General features: G+C 41.9%; 1 protein-coding gene across 1 annotated transcript in view; it reads right to left on the bottom strand.

Annotated features, from left to right (window-relative positions):
- The window catches only part of LOC127639219 (transmembrane protein 178B), a 113112-nt gene extending 87662 nt beyond the window's left edge, over positions 1-25450 (bottom strand). Inside the window, exon 1 of the mRNA XM_052121127.1 lies at positions 25049-25450. Within this exon, the coding sequence (XP_051977087.1) occupies positions 25049-25430 (382 nt within the window). The 5' untranslated portion in view covers positions 25431-25450. The remainder of the gene's footprint in view (positions 1-25048) is intronic.
- Positions 25451-25828: the final 378 nt, after the last annotated feature.

Genomic DNA, 25828 nt, shown 5'->3' with positions numbered 1-25828 from the left:
AAAATTGACTTTGCTTTAATGTTAAGTTAATTCAAAATTAATTTTATTGTCAAGTTAAACGTTTTTATTATTATAAAATAACTCAGCCAAAAGAGTTAGGGTTTTTGAAAGACTTTTAACATGATTTGTGCCAGGGTTTCTTTTTTTAAACTGGCTATGGGGACAAGGGGGTAATCTGAAAAATGGTAAGTGTAAAATGTTTAGCAAAACCAGATTGGACATTATTTAATTTGGTTTTCTAAAGACTGGCTGGAAATCATGACATTAATTATGATTGGCTGATGTCAATAGAATAAAACATACATATTATGGTTTTTAACCATAAAAAAATAATAGTTTGTGATAAATATTGTTCATGCATCTTAAGCTGTCACATTTAGCTTACTTAAAGTCTTAGTAAAGCTACTTTAGAACAATATTTATTGTTAAAGCACTATAAAAGAAGTACATTTTAATACAATAAAAAAATATATATATATATATATATACTGTAAAATGATTGTAAAATATTTTACAGATAATATTTTAATTATTCCTTTTGGGTTTAGTACAAAGACAGTATTAAAGCCAGTAATCCAGTTATTGATTCACTATCATGCTATATTTATAATGTATATAATATTACACTGTATTTCTCACACAGTAAAAATTTTAAAGGAAGGGGTATCTTCATATTTGGGGGTTCTTGGCGTCGTAAAGTTTGAAAACCACTGATTTAAGTTATCATTTATGTCTGTAACACAAACAGTGCAGAATTAGTTATGCCCTAAGATGCCTCCCTTGTAGCAAGCACCACAAACTCAATGGCAATCTGGCTTTCTGTCTCAGCAGGTCAAAGATTTCACACCATTTGGGGATTTTAGTATAGTTGCCGGAAGGAACAGGAGGTTTTGCTCTTATGAGCCCAAGAGAAGTGTGTACCTAGCAACAGTTGCATGACCGCCTGCCTATTACAGCCCAGTGATTTAATGGCAGCTCCCTCAGGCAAGAGCAAATTCCATCTCCCCTCTCCGCATGAGTATTCTCGTTGCCTCCTCCATCTCTCCAGGTAAAAATGGAAACGTGTTGCTGATCTTACTCCACACCTTCTATGTTCCTCAGCTTCTGTGCAGACATCCATCCCTCACCACATGTGTCATGAGTCATCGGCTCATGGCCTGGGGCTCTTAATCTGATGAAGGTGTGGTGAGACGGACATAAACTCCTGGCTGTATATACTGTATACATATTAAACTTCAGACTTAAACTGTATAAGTTAACTGTGATAATTATGTCAAGCCAAATTTAGCTTCTGGTAGGCTAATTAGATCCATTGGAGGTGTACCTGTGGATGTATTTTAAGGCCTACCTTCAAACTCAGTGCCTCTTTGCTTGACATTATGGGAAAATCAAAAGAAATCAACCAGGACCTCAGAAATAAAACCGTGGACCTTCACAAGTCTGGTTCATCCAGGGAGAAATTTCCAAATTCCTGAAGGTACCACATTCATCTATACAAACAATAGTATGCAAGTATAAATGTATATTACAATCTGAAAAAAATCTTCAGAGCTTAAACTACTTCAAAGAGTTCTCATCAAAAACGTCCCGGTTACTGTAGTACCCTCCATTCCCTGATGGAGGGAAGGAGACTTTGTGTCGATGTAATGACCCTAGGGGTCACTCTTGGGAGCCCCAAACACCTCAGATCTTTGAGAAAAGGCCAATGAGAATTGGCGACTGGCATTTGCATCCCACTCCCCTGTACATACGGTTATAAAACGAGCTGTAATACATCCATTCATTCAGGTTTTTTGCTGAGGAGACGAGACAAGGTCCCGGACATTTCAAGTACTACCGGGACAAGGTCAAGGTCCCGGTAGTACAGCATTGTGGCAAGAGGGACACAATGTCTCGTTCCCTCCATCAGGGAACGGATGTTAAGACAGTGACCGTGATGTTCCCCTTCTGTCACTCATTTGATGTTGTGTCGATGTAGTGGCACTAAGGTTACCTATGAAAAACGCCACAACAGCTGAACTGTGTTACATGAACCGATGCAGGTGCCAAGTACGTGCAAGAAGGCTCACTGGGGGGAACGCGCATTTGCGAAGCCCCCCCGGGGCCAGCTGTGTGCCAGTGCATCTGTCCCGAGGGGGGCTCCTGTCAGGGAATACCAGAGAGGTCAGTAGGAGGTTTCCCAGAAAGCAAACAGGTCTACCTGTGCTTTGCCGAATCGACTCCAAATCAGCTGGACCACCTGGGGTTGGAGTCTCCATTCTCCCCTGAGTGTCACCTGCCGTGACAGCCCTTCCACTGTGGCGTTGAGGCTGCCCGGGATGTGAGTGGCCCGCAGCGACCTCAGCTCCTTCTGACTCCAAAGGAGGAGATGGCGGGCGAGTTGTGACATGGGACGGGAATGTAAGCCGCATTGGCGGTTCATATACGCTACTGTCACTGTGTTGTCCGTCCGGACCAACACGTGCTTGCCCTGGATCAACGGCAATAGCCTCTGCAGGGCGAGCTGTACTGCCAGCAACTCAAGGCAGTTGATGTGCCAACGCTGCCACGGTCCTGTCCAGGTATAATTCAGATCATTAAATTGCATTACATTATTGTGGCAGATAAGCAGCGATGGACTGGCCATCTGGTCATTTTCCCGGAAGGCCGGTCGAGCATTGGGCCAGTCAATTGTCAAATTCTTATTTATAAAGTGTTGCCATTTACAGTTGAGCATGGAAAACACCAAATACTCGAAAACTATCATGAAATGCTGCTGCCTGATTAAACTGTGCTAGAGCAGAACAGGACCGGCCCTTCTGCGCAACGCATCTACTGGCCACCGTGTGAGAGCCAATTGGGACCGACCATGCTGTGCAGTGCTGACTAACCTGCTCTGCGCTCACACCACGCAGTCCTGTGTTGAACACAGCGTGAGATATGAAAACCTTAAAGGATCCATGCAAAACTCTCTGAAACCAGATTAAACAGCCTGGCCCCGGACATTCTAAACAGCAGTGACGAGGAAACTGGTAAACAGGAAACCATTTTCTCATTCACAGATGTAATTATATTCTTTTCAATCAACAGATTACCATTCTTATTTCATTGCAGGTAGTAACTAACAGTAGAAATTACAGTGTTTTGGCAGAAATATTGTATACATTTGAAATATTTTACTTTATATATATATTAAATATTGTATATTAGGAAACTGTAATTTTATTTCAGGTCTCTACTGAACTTGGATATTGATTTTCATCATTATAAAATCCATAGAAAGCATAATTACATCTGGTAATAAGGAGCATGGTTTTACCTGTCATCACCATCCTCTTACTAATACCATGGATACTATGCAAGAACTATGGTAAATGTTCATAGTACAAGTACAAAGGAGAATTTAACAAGAGCTTTAAAGCCTGGACCCCCATGAATTAAGAATAAAGCAATGATCCCGTGTGGGCAGCTTGGGCTGAATAGTTCCAGGGCTGATTTTTTTTGTCCCAGTCCAGCCCTGCAGATGAGTAAAGCATAGATAAGACAATACAAAACTTGCTTTGGAAACCAATATATTGTATATGTCCATATTATTCAACACAGTTCACAGCAATCCATTTTGCATTTAATTTGCCAGTCAGTCCAAGATTTATTATAAGGGCTTGTCTAAGGACGTGCCAATGTACACCTGCATCATACAGGTGCTTTTGGAGCATCTCATTTTGTTTGTGTCACGTCAAAACATCCCATTTTTAGCTCGCTGTGTCAGTTTAAAACTTTAGAAAACACTTCTTGAAATCCCTGCATTCAGATTTGCGCTCAATAGAGCTGGGTATATACTAGTTAATAATAAAGTGTTTCTTAATAAGATATACATTTATATTGAAATTATGTGTAGTTTGAGGTTTGTGTTTCTATACATTTTAAGAGTACTCCCACAAAATAACTAGTTCCACAAAATAATGTAAAGATATTCTAAACTGATTATGCAAAAAAAAACAAAAAAACACTGGTATCGGATTGGGATTGGGATTGGTATTGGTATTGGCCGATAGTGAGATCTCTGGTATCGGAAGTGAAAAAGTGGTAACGTGTATCCCTACTTTAAATGTTGTTTTTCATTCAGTATCAATTTTTAAAACTATCGGCCAAATAATCGGTTATCGGCTTGTCTTCCCAACTTAGTTATCGGTATCGGCAAAATCCTATATCGGTCGACCTCTATTGGTAAGTGTAGTTTGTTCTCTCGATAAGATGTGCATTGCCTGTACAGCTGGAGTTTTACTTGTATTTGTACTCATATTCACCTCCATAAGCAGTTGTTAGTTGACAACTTTGACAGAATTGAGCAAAACTGTCACTGGCAAAACATTTACTATAATATACTGAAATATTTGCAATTTATATTTGCTTGAAAATTTTTATTTGGCTACTTTTGAATAGTCGTCAATGAAGAAAGATACTTTTATCCCGCAGAATAGTGTAGTTACGGCATCTACCAGCAGGCATTAACTGTGTCATACTAACCACCCAAACCTTGACCCCTTTATATGAGGTGCAACTGAATTACCTGCTCAGCCACTTTAAATACGTCTTCTGTTTGGAGAAAATTGTGGATCCTTCATTTAGACATCAGTGTTGAACTAAACTACTGCATTCAAGCAGCCCTTTAACACTTGGCAATGCCTAATATATGACACAGTCTCCATAGACTTTAGAGGGTGGATATCAGAAGCTGAATTTTATAGCTTACTCAAGTTATAGTAGCTGAGAGGGTTTGAGACTGGATCCACGGTGCACTATAGCTTTGCTTAGAAGATCAAAGCCTCTTTGATCCTTAATCGTTTGTGATCAGATGCGTATTCACATTTAAAGTGGTTACGCGCCATGATCTCAGCCCATGTTTCTATAAGCAAGCTTGAAATGCTAATATTGCTATCACTGCTGCATCTCTAAGGCCTGGGAGAGAGCAGGCTTTACTTATCCAGCTTCCTGGTGTTGATTACATTGGCATTTTCAGACTGTGAAGAGGGGAGCTTAAATGCACTCACATGAATAGAAGATAGAGCGCTGGTGGAGAACTTGCCCTCTGTTGATTCCTTTAAGTTTTGGCATGGTCCTAATGCCTCTCTAAAGGCATTTAGTCCACATCTAAGGCATTTGTTTTGAGGTTATATTGCACTTTCCAACTTAAGCCCCGGTCACATTACCAGTTGAGCATGCAAAATGTTTTCGAACATTACATCGGACCAGGATATGATGTAACATGCAATCGCTTCTGGTTTTAATAAATAATAAATCACAAATAACAAATTATATTATATTACAAATCTTATAAAATACATTCTACTAAATTTCCAGCAAAAATCAAAACAAGTAGCTTTGAAATGTGAATTGCTTGAATTTAGCCAAGAGGTCAGGATCTTCGCACACCAATATGAGCCTTTATCAATTATAAAAACAATTAAAAGCTCTGCACTCCTTTTTTCAACTTTTTTTCAGCAGTCTCACAAATTTCCTCAGTGTGATCTTCAGCGTTGTGCTACATTTCTTTCTATGAGCTATTGTTTCCGGTCTCCCACATTCGGTTGCATTTCAATGACACTACAGTCAAAGCGCTTTACACAGTGAACAGGGGACACTCCTAAACCACCACCAGTGTGCAGCATCCACCTGGATGATGCGACGGCAGCCATAGTGCACCAGTACGCTCACCACACACCAGCTATTGGTGGAGAGGAGAGAGTAGAGTGATACAGCCAATTAATGGATGGGAATTATTAGGAAGCTATGATTGATAAGGGCCAATGGGGGAACCTGGCCAGGACACCAGGGTTACACCCCTACTCTTCGAGAATTGTCCTGGGACTTTGAATGGAGCACAAAGTGTAGTGTGACCGCTCCTTTACTACAGCACCAGATGCAGTGCCTGATAGAGTGTGAAAATGTGCTTACACAGTAAAATGCGAGTAAATAAAGTATAAAGGAACATTTCAACTGTGACAGCAGTGAAAACAGTTTGCAGTTTACAATCTATTTATTTTGTTAACAGCACATTAGTTTGTCTGGGATGATTTCCCACCTTGCCTGCTCTCCTTTTAACACCTTTTGAGTGTCCTGTGACCCAGTAACTATTTAACAAGCATTCAAGGACAGAGAGGATTTTTTTCAGAATTACCAATGTGTTATCCATTTCAGATCATCATGTTATCCATTTGCTAGAAACTAGCAAAGCAACCTGATCTCATTAGAAGTTGTACAAATCCTGAGTTGGCTACAAGTTCGTTCATATGAATTCGTTTGAATTCTAGATATGCAAATATCCGGATGTGTAATGCAGATGTAAGCGAAAGGTCTGCATAGCAGACGTTGTGAACGTGTTTATTAATTGTCTGCCCAAACCCCAATTTTACCATATAGTAAAGTCTGTAAGGATGATTTGAAGTGTACAGAGTATGTTTTGTATGTTTAGAATGAGACCAGGCAGAGTCACCTCACTGGCTGTTGCAAAGGTTGTATGAATTTGTATGAATCAACTTGTACGATTTCAAAGGATTTAGCCAACTTGTACAAATCTGTAACATTTCTTCATGAGAGTGTGTTGGGTAAAACCTTTTCAGTGAACACCTGAACTGCACTACATTTCTTGTGCAGTTATGTGTGTGTGCATCCTAAGGTATTAAAAAGATCCCCTTTGTTGAATTGATTACTTTTTTGATCCTTAGTTTTTGTGCATGTGCGTGTGTGTGTTTGTGTGGGCATGTCAATAAGAATTAAAGCTGTTCTACTTTTTCCCTAGGGTCTCTTCTTCTTTCACTTAAACCCATGCCTTTTACTTCTCATCTGTGAAGACAATCTAAGCAACTTTCTCTCTCACATACATAAATAAACACACATGGGTGAATCTCATGAAAATTAGTTTGGACCACATTCCACAGCAATATCAAAGAAAAAGCATATTTTATTGCCATTTAAACACGTTTCCCCCCAAGGTCTCATTACCGTAATGAGTCCAGGTTTTGTACTTTTTTTTAATTTATTATTCCCATTATTCTCAGTGCTGATTCTCTAGATTATCATTACTGTAATAATTACTGTAAAACCTTTTTTTTTTTTTTAAATCAGTATTAATTAAGGGAAGTTCAACAAATACTATCTTGCTGTTTAATAATTTTTAAATAATATATTACAGAAAAATAAAATTATAATATACAATCAAATTTAAGTAATACAATATTTTTTTCCACACTGTTGTTATAATTTTTTTTAGATGCCATTAATACAAATTTACCATGCATCGGGTTGCTTAATGCCATAAAATAATGTTATTTTATAATGATAAATAATGATCTTGCAAATATATTTATCTAATGAAATATGACCCGGACATGTTCTTCACAGGTTTTCACCTGCACATAGACTGAAGAAACAGATTTTTCCAACACAGTAGGTTAGTGTATCGCTTGTAAAAGATCTGCAGTCAGCGTTATGACTCCCTATTTCTGCCAGATAACAGTCAACAGAAAAACAGTCAAAGTCATGTTTTCAGATTGGAGATGTTTGCACTTTCACTGGCATTTCATGAGAAAATTAAACACACATGTCTTTTCTAGTCTCTCCTGAGCCCATTCTTCAAATACCAAAGCAATTAGAAAGCAGGGGGAAAAAAAATGCTTGCTTCAAAGAGCAGAATAACATTTGTCAAACGTGTCCCCACGTTGCCACGACAACAAAAGCGAGAGAATTATTCCACAGATCTTGACAGATGACGTCATGTAGCCTTCTGCCAGTGCCTTATCTGTCTGCCTCTGTGAGAGAGACGAAAAACAAACAACTGCCTCCATCCGTCAGCCACTCAGAGCATTAAACACCTTAACACAACAGCATCTCACACACTTGTCCAATCAGATCAGAGGACTGGAACTGACAGTTGTATAATATACTACATATAAACTATGCTACATATTACAAAGAACAAAGACATTTATCATGGGTGCATTTTATTTTTATTTTATTGCCCCAACGTTGTAAAAATCAGCGGCATTTTGTCACTTTCAATAGCATTTTTGCCCCAAGCCCTTGTTCCTGTATGTCCTTGTTTCACACTCTCAGTCCAAGAGGCAGAAGCAGCTGTGCGACTCCTCTGTCTGCCATAATTCTTGCTTTGTTGACTTCCTGAAAGCTCTCCATTCAGCTTGGCAGCTGCAGTGGACGTGGCTCCCATCAGAATCATTCGGCTCTTTCCCGTAGAGCTTTTAACAAGCGTCTTGTCTTTCTCAGGCCTGAATGGAAGGCTGATTGCTGTCATTGCTGTATGAGATGAACCCCACTGAAGTCCAGCTCTTCTGATGAACCATTGATCAAATCCGAGGATGAGAGGAAGAGGGGATGAGAGAGAGGAAGGGCGGCCACCAGGGAGCAGAGAAGGAGAGGTTGTACATCAGAGATCAGGTCTGGATACCAGCTTTCCCTCAATCAACCCTTTTGACATGTGTTAACATAACAGGATTGAGGTTCCTTTGAGGGTAATAGAAATTGTCAGTGTGTAGTGTATGATTAATTCATTATGGTTTTGAGATTAGGATTTTGTGCATTAGTTTTAAGATGTTGTAAATGTAAACTTAGCTTATCATCTGTATCATTTGTCATCTGTATCATTTGTCATAACTGACCCTGTTAACATTCTTAAAGGAATATTCCGGGTTCAGTACAAGTTCAATCGACAGCATTTGTGACAATGTTTATTACCACAAAAAAATATATAATTTCCCTAATTGTTTTTTTTAAAAAAAGCAAATATTTAGGTTACAGTGAGGCACTTACAATGGAAGTGAATGGGGCCAATTTTTGGAGGGTTTAAAGGCAGAAATGTGAAGCTTATAATTTTATAAAAGCACTCACATTAATTATTCTGTTAAAACTCATGTATTATTTGAGCTGTGAAGTTTAAATCATCATTTCAGCTGGATAACAGGGCATTACATCGTCATAGCAACAAAGTTGTGAAATTGGATATATCTTTACACAGAAAAGAGATTTTATCACACTAAAATCATGTTAACACACATATTGTTTATGTCTTGTGGCTGTACTTTTGAAATGGTGAGAGATTGGCCCCATTCACTTCCACTGTAAGTGCCTCACTGTAACCCAGATTTTTGTTTTTTTTTTAAGAAAAGGAGGGACATGTCTAAATTAATTTTGGTGGAAATCAGCATAATGCCTAAAATGCTGTAGATTGAGCTTAACATGTATTGAACCAGGAGCTTTCCTTTAAGACATGCTCCTGCTCTTTTTGTGCATGATTCATCAGCGCATGTTCATAACGCCCACTTTTCCAGCCTGGTCTCCTGAAATGTATGTAAACATGACAACATTTTTGCAATTCAAAATGTATGTGCTCTATATTACATTTAGCTGCAGGTTTTCAGTGAAATGTCCTGCTGGGGGCCCTTAAAGCAAGTAAAATGATGTTCAATTCAGATGTGGTTAAAACAATGTTTTAAACATACCTCCTTAACCTAACACTTTTGCCTGAATCTAACCAATAATGCTTTAAAATGCAGAAGTGAAATGAAAAAGCACATGTCTTGAGTTCATGGCTGGACTTGATCCTCCGTCTCCAAGTCCAATGCTCTATCAAGTGAACTACTGCGCAAGCTATTCATGTTGGAATAAGTGTATATATGTATATCTGTAATAAAAGCATTAAAATGTGTTGTTTTTCAAAAGATCTGTTTGAGTAAAAGTGTGTCAATATCATAAAATAGTATGGTCTGAGTAATAGAGAGAAAAGTATCTATAAAGTCATATTCAGCCATTGAAGTCATGATTTGAGTGAAAGTGAATAAAACACAGTTGTTGTAGCGCTCTTGTGTTAATTTCTCCTGGAAACTGAAGGGAATTGTACCTGGAGAAAAGTTTAACAAGTTTTGCCAAAAATATATATAGTCACGTTTTCACTATGAGACCAGGTTGCACTTTTTATGATTTAGTAAGTCAACGTATGAATTCAACTTGCGACCTACATGTTTTTTAATGTGTTTTTTTATATATATCCTTTTTCACTCGGAAATACATCACATTACGGAAGCAAAATAGGTTGCAAATGTAATTTCATGCTGACTTTAAGACTTATGCTTTTGGATTTGAGTACTGAGTGAAGCTCATCTTGTGTTTATCACACTCTTGCAAATTCAATGGCAAACTGATGAGCAACGGATGTCTGTCTCACTCTCTCAAATGCATTACTTGCCTTGTGACTCAAGTCAAAGAAACTTAAGAAGGTACCTAATGACTGATCTGCTTCCAAGAACCATTTCCTAGTCAACGAATCACCATGGAGATGTTATGATATTAGGTGAAATAGCTTCGAAAAAGTGTTTTGGCTTTTGAGTGGAGGGAATATTGGGCCATTTCTAGATGACTTCTATAAAGGAATCTCCATTGATGAGGTGTACATAAATGGCGAGATGTGTGAGAAAGCAATAGATAGTAAAACACATGATTTTCAGTCTTATTTTACCTCTTTCTATCCTTCACTTCACTGTAATCCTTTCATGGTGAAATCATCAGCACTCCGTTTTCGGGAAACTAATCTGCGTTCCAGAATATAAATTGGGCTGCGAGAAGGAGAGAGACAAATCGAGCGAGGGGGAGGGGTGAGGGAAGACAGTGTCATTTCCTCTTGACTAACAGCTTGCACTGTCTATTCTTCATCCCTCCACTTCTGCTTGTAATTGCACAAACCAGCTGCATTCATCTGACTGGACGTTTTACCAATAATTCCACATGCTCCGTTCCAAAACTCAGTGAACTGCCTATGGAGGTGGCTTTTTAGAAATTCTATCGTAACTTATTTTCTCTCATGTTGTTTCAAACCCATATGACTGACTGTTTTCTATGGAACACAAAAAGATATATTAGGCAGAAAATAGCCTCAGTCACCATTCACTTTTATTACTTCTTATATCCACACAATGAATGTGAATGGTAACTGAGTATTACTTACATTCTTACATCTTCTTTTGTGTTCTACGGTATAAAGTCATGTAAGTTTAGAAAACATTGGGGTGAGTAAATTATATTCTAATTGTCATTTTTGGATGAGCTATGATGTTCCAAAAGCTTAATTAAGCTGCCTCCTAAGACACCTTTTTTAAGCTAAATTTTAAGGCTTTAACCTTCATGGGGAAGATAATTCCAGAATTTATTGTGACAACCCTAAATCTAAGATGGTGAAAATGTTTTATAATCGGTTAGAAGTTCATTCAATACTGAAAATGATTGAAAAAATAGTTCAGTATACAGTAATTGATCATTTTATTCAATATCTGTGTGCTCTTTGTATTTGTATGCATATTTGTGTACCATACTGTTAGTTTAGCAATATGTTAACATCAAACTCTTTTGCTAATAAGGTTTCTTGACAGTATGGTGTAGGGTTGCCAACTTTGGCATCCTGGTTGGAGTGAGATTTCAATGACATGGGCTGAATCAATCACACATGCATTTTTTGTGTTAGTAGGCTTACAATCTTAAATATTTATCACCAAACACGATCTAATTAAACACAACAATAAAACTCATTATCAGTTTTTGTGCACACTTACATCAATTAAACCTGGCATTGATCAATTCAAAAGACACAAATACACGATGACACAACCAAGTATTTTTCTGGGTCACAAATGTTGTTCAATGGTCATCCACATGCTCGAAGTTGGTTGATTACATAATTAGTGCGATTCATTATTTTTATAATACATTATTTCTTAATTACATGTTTAGAGTTATTTTGATAACCTAATTTTGATTAACCCTTTAGAATTATTATTCTAAATGTGCTATGGGAAATCAAACTATTCTATAGTAATCAAATTTAATTTAAATATTGAATTAGCACTTTATTTTTATATGCTAGTTATAATGCTCTGACACTTTACTGAGTTGGGACTGTGGTTCTACTGAAACGTTTGTTTTCCTTACAACAGGCTTAATTATTTAATAAGTAGTCTCTTGAAATATCTTAAGGCAAACATGGACATTTACAGGTTATCAGACATCATTAGACTTTTAACTGTTCTTTCATTGTACTTGGTTAAAGTTTACTATAGATCTTCCACAAGGCCATCCTCATTACCATGGTTAGTCCAGCTAGTCATTCTAAACAATAAACTAGTATTTCTTTATGAAAACACTTATAGTCTACACAGTTAAACACAGTTGTAGTTAAATACATTTAAATAAACATTTCATAGTTGGAAAGAGTCTAATAGTTTGTCCTTAATAGATTTCATATGAAACTATAATATTACTGTTACAATACCAGTTACTGTAACTACAGTGAAAGCATGATACGTTTTAGTAATTGTGATCTTTGAAAGCCCTGTAATCGATGTTGATGCGTGACACGTTGTTGTGGTAATTTTTCCTCGTCAGTAGGCATTCGGATAATAATGTTCAGGCTGTATAGCCGTTTAAGAAATTTGCTTCTTCCATAGCGTTTAAAGAATATTAATTTCTGTAGAATTCGAATGGATTGCTCTACGGATTTGCACTATTCTATCCATCTCTGAAGCACACTAGTGTGAGCGATGCGCTGGCCTGCGCGACACATGATAGAAGTTTTGCATTTAGGTACGGATGGATATTTAGCGCTAATAAATGGTGAATGCAAAATGAATGCAACTAAATTTGCTTTGCCGGTCCAAATTCGCCATGCTGATGGAAAAAAAGTAATACGAGCATATATGTAGCTATTTTTATTCACTTTACGTTGAATGACATTGTCTTGTTGTTTGGCGTGAGATTTACTTGGGTAGAGTGAGAGCGTGAAACAGAGCTTGAAAGCGTGAGAGTTGGCAACCCTGGTATGGTGCTTTAGAAGGTAGGTGCCAATGTTGGCAATGGGCAAAGAGGCAGCTTGCTAGATTTGGAACAAAGCTATATTCTCTGTCCTCTGTGCTCTTTCTTTCATTTGCAGCATTACTATTGTTGTTTTGTTATTTCTTAGCATCTATGCTACTTCCAACAATCCTCCTACACTTTTCTGCATGGCAACCCCCATGTCTCCTAATGCAATGCTCATTCTGAGGGGAGACCTGTGCCAAGTTTCATCAAGGAAACAAATCAAGGCAAACAACAAGGAACAGATCAATTTGAGGTCATTCTCAGAAATCAATTCTGTGGCTAGTGGCCTTGTGAAACAGCAACATATATCAGTCCTCTTCTGCACTTGTGTCTTCTGAACAGAGATGAAGCAGGGCATGAGCATTCTAGCATTCTAGCATTCAGAGGGACATATTGTATCAACCATACACTAGTTTTAATCTCTTTCCATGATAAACTAGTTAATACAGTGAATGCCAGCATTCTAAATGCATGCAATTAGGAAACACTAAGCTTTGATTAGCATAGCAATTGCTTACTGAGTAAAGCAACATAGAGCTTTCTTAATGTGTACCTGTCCAAAATCTAAGCTCAAGCTCCACTCTTCACCATGATGGTAAGCACAAAAACTCCAACACAACAGAAAATCTTCTAAATTTCAACACAACAAAAAATGTAACACTGGCAAAGCAATTAAAAGTCTTTACATTCTTCTTACACATAGACACATAAAATAAAACTTAGTTTTAACATTTTCAAATGCCATGCAAAGCATATTTGAAATTAGCAATTTACCGCCCAGTTTTAGTTAACAAATCAAAACATATTCATGTTGTCTCAACAAAAAAAAATTAGTTTCAAAGCATTGAAATAATTCAGTTAATTTAAGTTCCCTTGGTTGCATAAACATTTTCAGTAAATGAACAAAGGAGGATTCAGTAAAACTCACAATGGTTAAAGTTTATTTTTTGAGTGCATACATCAGTGGCGGGCCTTGCATTTAAAGTCTAGGCCTTAAGTGGGATTCATGCCATTAAGAAAACACAGTTTCACAATGAAAAAGACACATTATGCCTTTGAGCATCATACATTATGTCGAAGCTAACTAGTAAGAATTTACATTTAAAAAACACATCCAGGCATGAAAGCCAGAACTTGAAGCGACATTTAATGCTCAAGCAAGCCTAATTTTAACTGTAGCATGACTGTTTTGTGAAATGAATGTCTCCTGAACAGACATTCAAGAATCATAATTTTGCTTATGAATCTGCCGAGGAGGTCTATAACACATGGAAAAATCTATCTAATAATATTTGTGATTTAAATGTTGCTTGCAATAAATTTCGTTTCGTCAGGATACACAGTTATGCTGCGTTCAATTCAAGTTGGATGTGGGATATTCCTACTTGATATCTCCGACCATAAATGCATTCCATTCCACAATATTCGGAAGATGATGTCTAAGAAAAAAAAACTGCTACACTCTTGTTAGTTTAGCAGGTGTTTGACCCTCATTAGAGATGTCTCCTAGCAACCCAAGTGATACACAATGCTGCAGCACTACCATTTGTGCTTCAGGTATACGGTTATCAAAAGAGATTATAAAGTTTTATACAGCTGTTTCTGCAGGCGTTTGTTAAACAAGCTTTAATATCATGTAATGTGGAAACAAACTCATTTATCAATATTACTTCATAAAGTGAATGTGTATTACGTACTTAGTATATCTCTCTCTGAGTGTCAACATGTTTGTGTGACATAATGCCCCTGCATCTCTGCAAAATTGGAGTTGAGAATTTCTGCATGAGCCTACAAGTTGTAATTCTGACTTCAAGATACATTCCATTGCACTTTTACTAGTAGGAAATTGTAAAATGCGACTTTCTGAGTTTAATTGAACACAGCACTCCTTTTCAAACCTTGATCTGACGCTGAATGCTCAAGCAGCATAATTTACACTTAGAAAACTCCTGATGTTGCTTTAACAATGCAAAAAGCACTTACCAATTTACTTTAAGTGAAAAATCAGTCCTTTTATGTTTAATAAATTAAGCAATCACATAGTCATGCAGAACATCTTGTGTTTTTAAATCCATAAGGATATCTTTCTCATTGGTGATGTGGCAGTGACAGCCGACTCATCAGACAGCTTGATCTTATGCTTTTCCTTCTTGAATTACGTACATCACTTAAAGTGTGATTGTATCACTCAAGGCCAGCCAGAAGGCCTCGACTGGGGCATATCCTAAAGATCACACCCACCAAGAACAAATAAATCAGTCTGATTGGCTGATGAATCTGACAATCTGATTTTAGCTGCTCATTCATTTGCACTGTTGAGAGATTCTGTAAAGATTCTGAAGGACTGGGGGGGTGGAGCTCAGTCTCACGTGCTGCTTCGGCTTCAGGCTTTGGCCATGCGATTTGTGAAGCAGTTGTCAAGCTTCGCTTTAATCATCAAGGAATAAATTCTGACTGGATAAACTTTTCATTTTTCTCTATTTGTTTGTAGATTAATTAAGAGTGGAAAGCGATTCGAAATACATGTGAGTGAGAATGAAAGGATGAAAAATATTTATTTATTTGGCATGTTAGGCCAGCATAGAAGGCTTTGCTGGCCCTGAGAAATCACCACTGGTATACATATACCGGTAAGCATATAGGGTGAATTCTTTCTGAGCATCTAAAATTGGGTTCAAACCAACTCAATATTTAGTTATACAGTAGGCATAAAATTCCAAGATATATTCCCCATGGGATTTCAAAACACCTTGTAATAAAATTCATAATGAATTTTTTTGATGTTATTTCATCAAGGTGATACATATCATATCAGTCAACCTAAATGTGTATTTTGTTACCCATACTTTCCAGACAATTGATCAAGGGGTGTTAAAAATTAGCTTTTAGTGCCATTATACAATAATTAGCACCATTATAGCATATTTACTCACTTAACTGCAGCAACCTGTTAATGTGAGAAAAAAGGAAAACTAATTTAATATTCTTATGAGTGCACCAATTTTACGCCATTGTCTCAATCACTCAGACTAGTGCACTCCATGCAAACTTCCAGGTTCATAACATCTTATAAATCCACTGAAGAACCATGTAAGATCTCCTCAGTCCTGAGAGCTCTCATGGTGTGATGAAAATGTCAATATGTGCCAACATGGTGGCCAATGATCATATTAGCATAATTTCAAACAGAAGGGCAGAGGGGATTATACTCAAGCTGTTATCAAGCAGGGTACTAATTTCAAGTCCATCATATCTTAAATGTGCAACTACACATCTTATTCCAAGTGAGACGTTCCCTGCATACTAATGAAGACAGTTTCCAGGCCAAATCATAATCTGATAGTTGTGGGCTGAGCCCTAGCACTCTGTCAAGTCGCATTTTGCAATTTGGATATATGTAAAATAAAATTGGTGTTTAATGCACCACAATCCACAAACAGTTTACTTAAAGTTGTCTCTGCGTATGTAACCAGTCCTGCTCAACCCACTCCGAACTTGAAGGACTCAAAGCATTGTCTCCTGCATGGGAGGTGGGCACGATAACAAGGAGGATAAAGGCTACAGCCTCTAAGTGCACCTCTTGAGGCCAGGGGAGTGAGGTTTACACACACTGCACAGCACGTACCAGCTGGCTAACATTACACATATCAACATGGGATAGGATAAGGTTTTTTTTTTTTTTAACATCAATAAAATTACACACTTTCCCTTTAAGTATAAAGCCTCCTAGCCCTGAACATTTCTGAAGACTTTTCCCTTTCACTCAACTATACTGAAAATCACACCCAATATCTGTGATCTAATATGCCTTGGAATAAAATCATAGTCAAAGGGTATTCAAAGCAATAAAAGCTGTATTGCACATGGTACTCTTTGTTCCTAAGAGATGTACCCAGCATCCCACCTCAACACCTGTCTATTTGATTAGTGTCAGCGCCCGAGTTCCAGTGAGACTTGCTTCTTGAATCGTGAAGGCGTGGCATCCTTCTCCCATGGCTTCCAATTTATATACTGAAAACAAGAAAGCCAGAGCCTTTGAGAACCAGAGCATAATCATATCCTTGTCTTCGCTGTGTGTGTGTGTGTGTGTGTGTGTGTGTGTGTGTGTGTGTGTGTGTGTGTGTGTAACCCGCACACACACACACAAGATGAGACAGTCACAATGTCGGATGAAACTGCTTTATTAATAGAAAGCTGTGCATGCAAAAGTACAAAGGGCAAATCCAGTGAAGAGTTGTCGAGGGAAGCGTAGGGTCAAAAGCCGGGGAATCAAAGTATCGTAAGGGGCAAATCCGGGAGAGAGTGGTAAACGAGAGCGGGAGGTCGAAGCCGGGAAAACAGTTAACAATTAGGGCGAAGAACTAGACGGGACTAGCGGGATCAAAGACAGGGGAACAAGGGGAGCTGGCAAGCTAAGGGGTAAACAAGAGGAGGTCAGAACTAGACGAGACTAGCGGGGGGCAAAGATACGGGAAACTAAACACAATAACCAACACCCGTGAACCGGATGTGCTGTGGTATTTATAGGGGAAGGTGCAGGTGTAAACAATGAAAGGTGATGAGATGAGTGCAGGTGAAACTAATGTGCAGGAGGATTGGAAGCGCGTGAGAAACTCGAGGAAGGGAGATAACCTATGAGCATGTGAGCGAGTAGGAGCAAAGTGGGCGTGAGGGCTCGAGCGAGCAAATTGTGAAAACCTTGAGGGGGCGGAGCGAGGGAGTGAGGTCGAGGGAGTGAGTGTGTGTGCGACGAAGCGGGGATGGGGCAGAGGAGCGGGGTTCGTGACAGTACTCCCCCCCTCTGAATAGGACGGCTCCTGACGGCCGCGGGAGGCGGTGCAGGATGATCGGGGGACAGACAAAGGGAAGTGAGACAGTCCATGGGCAGTTCAAGGTAAGGTCAGGGGGAACATAGTGGACAGGCGGGTGGTCGGGAGATCTAGGGGGCAGCCATAGGGCAGAGACTGGGTCAGGGGGTCTGGAAGGCGACAGGAGGACAGGGACTGGGTCCGGGGGTCTGGAAGGTGACCAGACCAGGCCAGGGAAGAGGCCACAGGACAGGGAGAGTTTCAGGGGGCCACCGGACAGGGTCAGGGGGCCAGGGAAGAGCCGTGAAAGGCGGAGCCATGGAGGACTTGGGAGACGGAGCCTTGGAAGACGGAGCCGTGAGAGACTCCGCAGGCGGGGTACTGAGAGGCTGAGGAGGCAGCGCCATGGGGAGCCCAAGAGACAGGGCAGAGGGAGGTGGTGCTGCAGGAGGCTCTAGAGGCGGAGGCCTGGAAGGCTCTGGAGGTGGAGCCGAAGGAGGCTTTAGGGGCGAAGGCCTGGAAGGCTTAGGAGGCGGAGCCAATGACGGTGGCGCCGTGGGCGGCTCTAGCGAGGTAGGCCTGGAAGGCTCTGGAGGTGGAGCCAAAGGAGGCTTTAGGGGCGAAGGCCTGGAAGGCTCAGGAGGTGGAGCCAAGGGAGGTGGCGCCGTGGGAGGTCCCCGAGGCGACGACCTGGCAGGCTCTGTAGTCTCGGGGGGTAGAGCCGTAGCAGGCTCGAGGGGCGGAGCTCTAGAAAGCTCTGGAGTCTTTGGGATCAGAGCCGTGAGAGGCTCGGGAGGTGGAGCCGTGGGAGGCTCTGGAGGGGGAGCCGTAGGAGGCCCGAGAGGCGGAGCCGTAGAAAGCTCTGGAGTCTTTGGGAGCAGAGCCGTGAGAGGCTCGGGAGGTGGAGCCGTGGGAGGCTCTGGAGGGGGAGCCGTAGGAGGCCCGAGAGGCGGAGCCGTAGGAGGCTCTAGAGGCAGAGTCCTGGAAGGCTCGAGAGGCTTGGGGGATGGAGCCCTGAGAGGCTCGAGAGGAGGAGCCCTAAGAGACTCGAGAGACGAAGCCGTGAGAGGCTTGAGGGGTGGAGCCATGAAAGACTCGAGGGGTGGAGCCCTGAGAGTCTCGAGGGGAGGAGGAGCCTTCAGAGGCTTGAGGGGAGGAGGAGCCCTGAGAGGCTCGAGGGGAGGAGGAGCCCTGAGAGGCTCGAGGGGAGGAGGAGCCCTGAGAGGCTTGAGAGGGGGAGGAGCCCTGAGAGACTTGAGAGGGGGAGGAGCCCTGAGAGACTCGAGAGGCGAAGCCGTGAGAGGCTTGAGGGGTGGAGCCATGAAAGACTCGAGGGACGGGGCCCTGAGAGGCTCGAGGGGAGGAGGAGCCCTGAAAGACTCGTGAGGAGAAGCCCTAGGAGGCTTGAGAGGGGGAGGAGCCCTGAGAGACTCGAGAGGCGAAGCCGTGAGAGGCTTGAGGGGGGGAGGAGCCCTGAGAGACTCGAGAGGCGAAGCCGTGAGAGGCTTGAGGGGTGGAGCCATGAAAGACTCGAGGGGCGGAGCCCTGAGAGGCTCGAGGGGAGGAGGAGCCCTGAAAGACTCGAGAGGCGAAGCCGTGAGAGGCTTGAGGGATGGAGCCATGAAAGACTAGAGGAGAAGCCCTGAGAGGCTTGGAAGGAGGCGGAGCTCTGGGAGGCTCGAGAGGAGGAGCCTTGGGAGGCTCGTGAGGCGGAGGCCGCGAGGGCTCTGAGGGGCGAGCAGAGGCTGGCAGAGCCGTGGAAGACTCTGGGGGTGGAGCAGAACCCGGCAGAGCCGTGGAAGACTCTGGGAGCGGAGCAGAACCCGGCAGAGCCGTGGAAGACTCTGGGGGCGGAGCAGAACCCAGCAGAGCCGTGGAAGACTCTGGGGGCGGAGCAGAACCCGGCAGAGCCGTGGAAGACTCTGGGAGCGGAGCAGAACCCGGCAGAGCCGTGGAAGACTCTGGGGGCGGAGCAGAACCCGGCAGAGCCGTGGAAGACTCTGGGGGCAGAGCAGAACCCGGCAGAGCCGTGGAGCCAGGGGACGTGGCCATGGGGACGGTCGAGGCTACAGGCGCTGGCTCTGGGGCGGTCGAGGTAACAGGCGCTGGCTCGCTGACCGTGGCAGACATGGGTGCTGGCTCGCCGGCCGTGGCGGGCATGGGCACTGGCTCATTGGCCGTGGCGGGCATGGGCGCTTGCTCGTTGGCCTTGACGGGCATGGGCGCTGGCTCGTTGGCCGTGGCGGGCATGGGCGCTGGCTCGTTGGCCGTGGCGGGCATGGGCGCTGGCTCGTTGGCCGTGGCGGGCATGGGCGCTGGCTCGTGGGCCATGGGCGCTGGCTCGTTGGCCGTGGCAGGCATGGGCGTTGACTCGCTGGCCGTGCCAGGCTTCGAGGCTGGGGCCGTGACAGGCTTCGGGACTAGGGCCGTGTCCGGCTTCGAGACTGGGGCCGTGACAGGCCTCGAGACGGGGGCCATGGTGTGGAGCGCTGGTTCAGTGTCTGCCTCCCCCACAGTAAACAAGGAACCAGCGTACAGTAGGGCGAGGTCAATAAACTGAGCCAGGTTGAGAGAGCAGCGACCACCAGGCATGAATGATGAGGTTGGCTCATTCAGTCCAAATTGAAAAATGGTTTTCAGAGCCACCTCATTAAAATTCACCTGGTTGGCCAGGGCACAAAAATCCACAACATAAACCTCCAAGGGTTGACTCCCCTGACACAACCCCACGAGTCGGGCCGCTGGCTCCATAATGTCGAGGGCGGGGTTATGAGTTACACAACCGCTGCCTCACATAAAAAACCCTTGGTCAGCGTCCGAAGAGCCATAAAACCTCTCCGGGGGTGGAGAGTGCATGGCGCTCAGAAATGCACTGGAGGCATAAACGGGCTCAGGGGCAGACACAGGTGAAATAGGGTGAAACAAATCAGAAATAGCGCATACCTGCTGCCCCTGGGCCGTGAGCGCGTGGTCATCTCTCCACACTGTAGCTCCTCGCGCCGAATGTGACGTGCTTCTCCGCTCTAGTGAGCTGTGCGAATCCTTAGCGCGGGGCATTGTGACTGTCAACGGTGGGGTTGGTTATTTTGTAACAAGCACACACACACACAAGATGAGACAGTCACAATGTCGGATGAAACTGCTTTATTAATAGAAAGCAGTGCATGCAAAAGTACAAAGGGCAAATCCAGTGAAGAGTTGTCGAGGGAAGCGTAGGGTCAAAAGCCGGGGAATCAAAGTATCGTAAGGGGCAAATCCGGGAGAGAGTGGTAAATGAGAGCGGGAGGTCGAAGCCGGGAAAACAGTTAACAATTAGGGCTAAGAACTAGACGGGACTAGCGGGATCAAATACAGGGGAACAAGGGAGCTGGCAAGCTAAGGGGTAAACAAGAGGAGGTCAGAACTAGACGAGACTAGCAGGGGGCAAAGATACGGAAACTAAACACAATAACCAACACCCGTGAACCGGATGTGCTGTGGTATTTATAGGGAAGGTGCAGGTGTAAACAATGAAAGGTGATGAGACGAGTGCAGGTGAAACTAATGTGCAGGAGGATTGGAAGCGTGAGAAACTCGAGGAAGGGAGATAACCTACGAGCATGTGAGCGAGTAGGAGCAAAGTGGGCGTGAGGGCTCGAGCGAGCAAAAAGAGCGTGAAAAGCTCGAGGGGGCGGAGCGAGGGAGTGAGGTCGAGGGAGTGAGTGTGAGTGCGACGAAGCGGGGATGGGGCAGAGGAGCGGGGTTCGTGACGTGTGTGTGTGTGTGTGTGTGTGTGTGTGTGTGTGTGTGTGTGTGTGTGTGTGTGTGTGTGTATCTCTATTCTCTCTCATTCTCTGAATCTCATCCCCAAGGCCACAATATGTCCTAGCATTAGGTTTGCGTGTATTAATGGTGAAAGGGTTGGCTGTCTCACTCTCTGGTCTCTCCTCTCTGTGATTGTGTCCATGGCCTAAAATGTCTTCATCATGCCTGATGGGTGTCCCGCTGGGAGGCAGGGAGAGATGGTGGACAATGAGATGGGTTGGCTCTTTCTGCATGATCTCACTCTCACTCAAATACACTTTCTCAATTTTCCACAAACTCCAGATGCCACAATATCTCACATCATTTCCTATGTCTGGTCATCCTGAACTTTCCTCAAGTCAAATATTTGTCTTTTCACATTACTAAACATGTAAATTTAAATTTTTAATTTTAGCTATTTTATGGACAACTTATTTACCATCATTAAATTTGATTACATATTAGAATTACATCAGCTACTCTCTACTGTACACAATAGTATTGGCATTTGCCATTAAACCTATAACAGGCAACCACTTGTTACAATGTAAAATCTAAACTGAATACATCATCGTGGTGTGAATGCACAAGAAAGGGGTGCTAATAAATTGTTAAAGGAATAGTTCACCCAAAAATTATAATTCTCTCATTATTTACTCACCCTTATGCCATCTCAAACTTGTATAACTCTCAAGCTTCAAAATGTGAATAAAGGCAGCATAGAAGTAATCCAAACAATTTGAGTGGTTTGATCCATGTCTTCTGAAGAGATGAGACTGCTGATGACTAGTGGGTAAGGAGTCACATTTTGGTCTGTTTCTCACCCAAAACTGGTTGTATCGCTTCAGAAGACATGGATTAAACCACTTAAATTGTTTGGATTACTTTTATTCTGCCTTTACGTCCTTTTGGAACCCATTGACCTGCACTGATGTGATAAAAAACACATCATACAACCTACCAAATATCATTTTTTTGTATTCCGCAGAAGGAAAAAAAAAGTCAAGCAAGTTTGAGATGGGATAAGGATGAGAGAAAATGATGAGAGAATTAAATATGTCTGGGTGAACTATCCCTTTATTATTAGTGAGATTAAAGTGGTTTTCATTTTCTCTGTCTTTCGAATTTCCCTTCCTTAAGTTTTGACCCCTTACCTTTCCACTACTGTTCTGCTCTCTCATACATCGTTCTATTCCCCCCTTTCTCCCAAGAGAAGACACTGGGTTGAGACAGAGTATAAGATTCATCTGAGAGACGGCAATGAGCATGAGCACACTCAGCACATTTCATAAAACCATGTGCCTGCAACCCAGATAATGATATGAATAACATAAAAGATACATTCACACGTTTATTTTTAAACATGCATGGGTATTGTCTATTACTTACCAAACAAAGCATGCAAGCTGTTTATTTGAGCTATACAATACTGTATGTGTTTTGAAAATACACAAACATAAGCTGACAACTAATGACCAATTATTCTTTGCATATCTCAAAAACACAAGCAAGCAACAGTTCTACTTGCATTCACGTCCCACTTCACCCAAGGTGAAAGGCAGATATGGTGTAGAATAACACAGCACTGTTTTTTCAATGCAATTCCAAATCAACACAGAGAATGTACTGTATCTGGCAGTTGCCCCAGAGAGTGTATGCACTTTTGCTGATGAGGTGATACACAATGCACACAGTCTTGTAACACACCACACTACAGGGGCACCTCTCCACCAAAAAATCCCTGTTACGTAATAAGACACCAATACCAGTGGAGTCTACAAAATTCACATAACCAGTTTTTTGCTTTTCTTATTTTAGAGGCTATTTTGTGCTGCTGCTGTGCACAGAAACATGCACTCATTTTGCACTCAGAGGTTAGAGTGTTACTGGAGAGAATGCAACCCTCAGCAACTCTGGAGCAATTGTTTGTTTTGCCATGACAGAAAGTGAATAAAAAACAGCCTATGATGTTTGGGCTAGCACAGCTTTAGACTCGAGATCTATTTATAGCCTTGTGTGTGCATCTATTAATATAGTCATCAAATATGCCTTGACTAAATGAGGAGTAAATTAGCCTAGTTTAGTGGAAGATAATAAGGCCCAGAGTGTGAGACTAGCCATAGGGCTTCACACCTTTATATGCAAGTGACTAGTCACTCCAGCTAACAGATAAACTCTGAGTGAGCTCTCAGTTTTTTTATCATCTCGGTTTTATTGCCCATCATTTTATGTCAGTAGACATAAACAAAGCGGTATTGTCTAACACAAGCCTCCAGTTGTGTGGGCTGACGTCAGTTTGTGTATGGAAACATTTCAGTGTTTTCCATGATATTCCAATGCAAACTAGATATCAACAACACTTCTTAGCATTGGTTTGCCAAGTGACAATAATTTTGTATATGCAATATCAGTGTTGGGTAGTAAAGGGCTACTTGTAATCTGGATTGTCTAATCAGATTACAAAAATCAAGAACTTGTAATTACATTACATGCGTGTAAGTGCTGTTTGATTTCATGTTTCCTAATGTTTAATGAAAGGAGTGTAAATACTTATATTCCAGGGTCAATACAAGATAAACTCAATCGACAGATTTGATGGTATCATGCTGTTTACCACAAACATTTATTTAGATTTTCCCTCTTTAAAAAAACGAACATTTTGGTTACAGTGAATATGGCTAATCTGTCAATGTAAAAAACACACTGTTTCAAAAGTATATCCACAAGACATAAACAATATGCATGGTATATTGTCTAAAGATATCATTTAAATGTTTTAAAATTGCTGTGTAAGGTTGTATCCTATATTTACAACTTTGTTGCCATGATGATGTGATGCTGTAAACCCTAACTTGATTAAACTAACAAACTTGCAGCTCAAATAATACATGTTTTAATGCTTTATTAAAATTCTAAGCACACTTCTGCCTTTAAACCCTCCAAAAATGGCCCCAATCAATTCTATTGAATGTGCCTCACTGTAACCTTGATTACTTTTTATTAATTGTTTTAAAAGAAAAGGATGGACGAGTCAAAATTAGTTTTATTGGTACTACAAATATTGTCAATTGAGCTTAACTTGTATTGAACCCGGAATATTCTATTAATACACTTCCTTGCTGGAAAAACTTGCTGGAAAACAGTCAAAACCAGCCTAAACTGGTTAGTTGGTCTTAGCTGGTCACCGGGAATTGTCAGTTGGCTGGTTTTAAAGGGATTTGGGGCACTTTTTAGCTAATCAGGCTGGGAAACCAGCATCTAAACCAAATGAGCAATAGTCCGGCCAGGCTGTGAGACCATCTTAGACCATCTTGAACCAGCTTAGGTTGGTTTAAACCGTTTTTTTTTCTCAGCAGGGTAAAAATTTGATTTTCATTTCAACTTGCAAGAAATCCAAAAGTAACCAGATTTGATGACTTGAAATTCCTAAAAGATTATGTTACTGATTAATAATATGTTAGTCGTTTTATTTATTATCAGTAGCCAACCAGATTGCAGAAGAAGCTCATACCAAAGACTGACAATTATCGACATTCACAATAGTAATAAGCAGCTGTGTCCCCTACCTTTGCGAATGAGGTCCTCGATGTCTTGATCAAATCCCAGGCGATGGCATTTGCTCCACAGCCCCATGTTGGTGGAGTTATACTGCCTGCTGCACTCATCGGCGGCGCTCATGGCGAACAGCTGCCGTCTGTTCCGCGCCAGCAGCAGCTTCTCCTCCCAGCGGTCCAGGCGCGAGCGGCTCGCGCGCAGAGGGAGGCTGTTGTTGGGGATGTAAATAAAGCCCGGGTCTTTCCGGCGACTAGAGAAACTTCGGCACCGCTCCCGGTACCTCCGCGCGTCCGTCTCGTACCAGTGGTCGGAGCAGATAGCCACGGCCAGCATTCCGAGAGCGCAGAGGGAGAGAGATAGACCGGCGTAGAGCAGCAACTTTCCGGCAGCCATGCTCGCGTGCGCTCAGAGCCGCATCAGCACCACAACAGCTCGGACAGCTCCTGGACGTGCACCCGCATCCCGCCGGGCACGCGGACAGAGAGAATGAATATCAGGCGGTGCAGCGGAATTCGTTTGTTCTTGAGAGCTCAAGTTGAGTCCACTCTATGCTTATTTGACGAACAAAATAATTATTTAACTCCCAACTCAACGTCCATACGTTGCGCTTGTAATACGAGTGAATGAATTCAGTCCAATCTTCGCTCACCGGAACCGCGCTTTAAAAAAAAAGACAGAAAAAAAAAATATATGAAACCTTAAACACTAGTTTAAATTTAAATATGATATAATAGTCTCTATTTTAGCCTTCTGCTTCAGTTGAAACTGTGTTACGAAAAAGCCTAATACTA

This window comes from Xyrauchen texanus, chromosome 47, assembly GCF_025860055.1.
Source record: "Xyrauchen texanus isolate HMW12.3.18 chromosome 47, RBS_HiC_50CHRs, whole genome shotgun sequence".
In the NCBI taxonomy this organism is placed as follows: domain Eukaryota; kingdom Metazoa; phylum Chordata; class Actinopteri; order Cypriniformes; family Catostomidae; genus Xyrauchen; species Xyrauchen texanus.
This window is presented reverse-complemented; position numbering and strand designations above follow the sequence as displayed.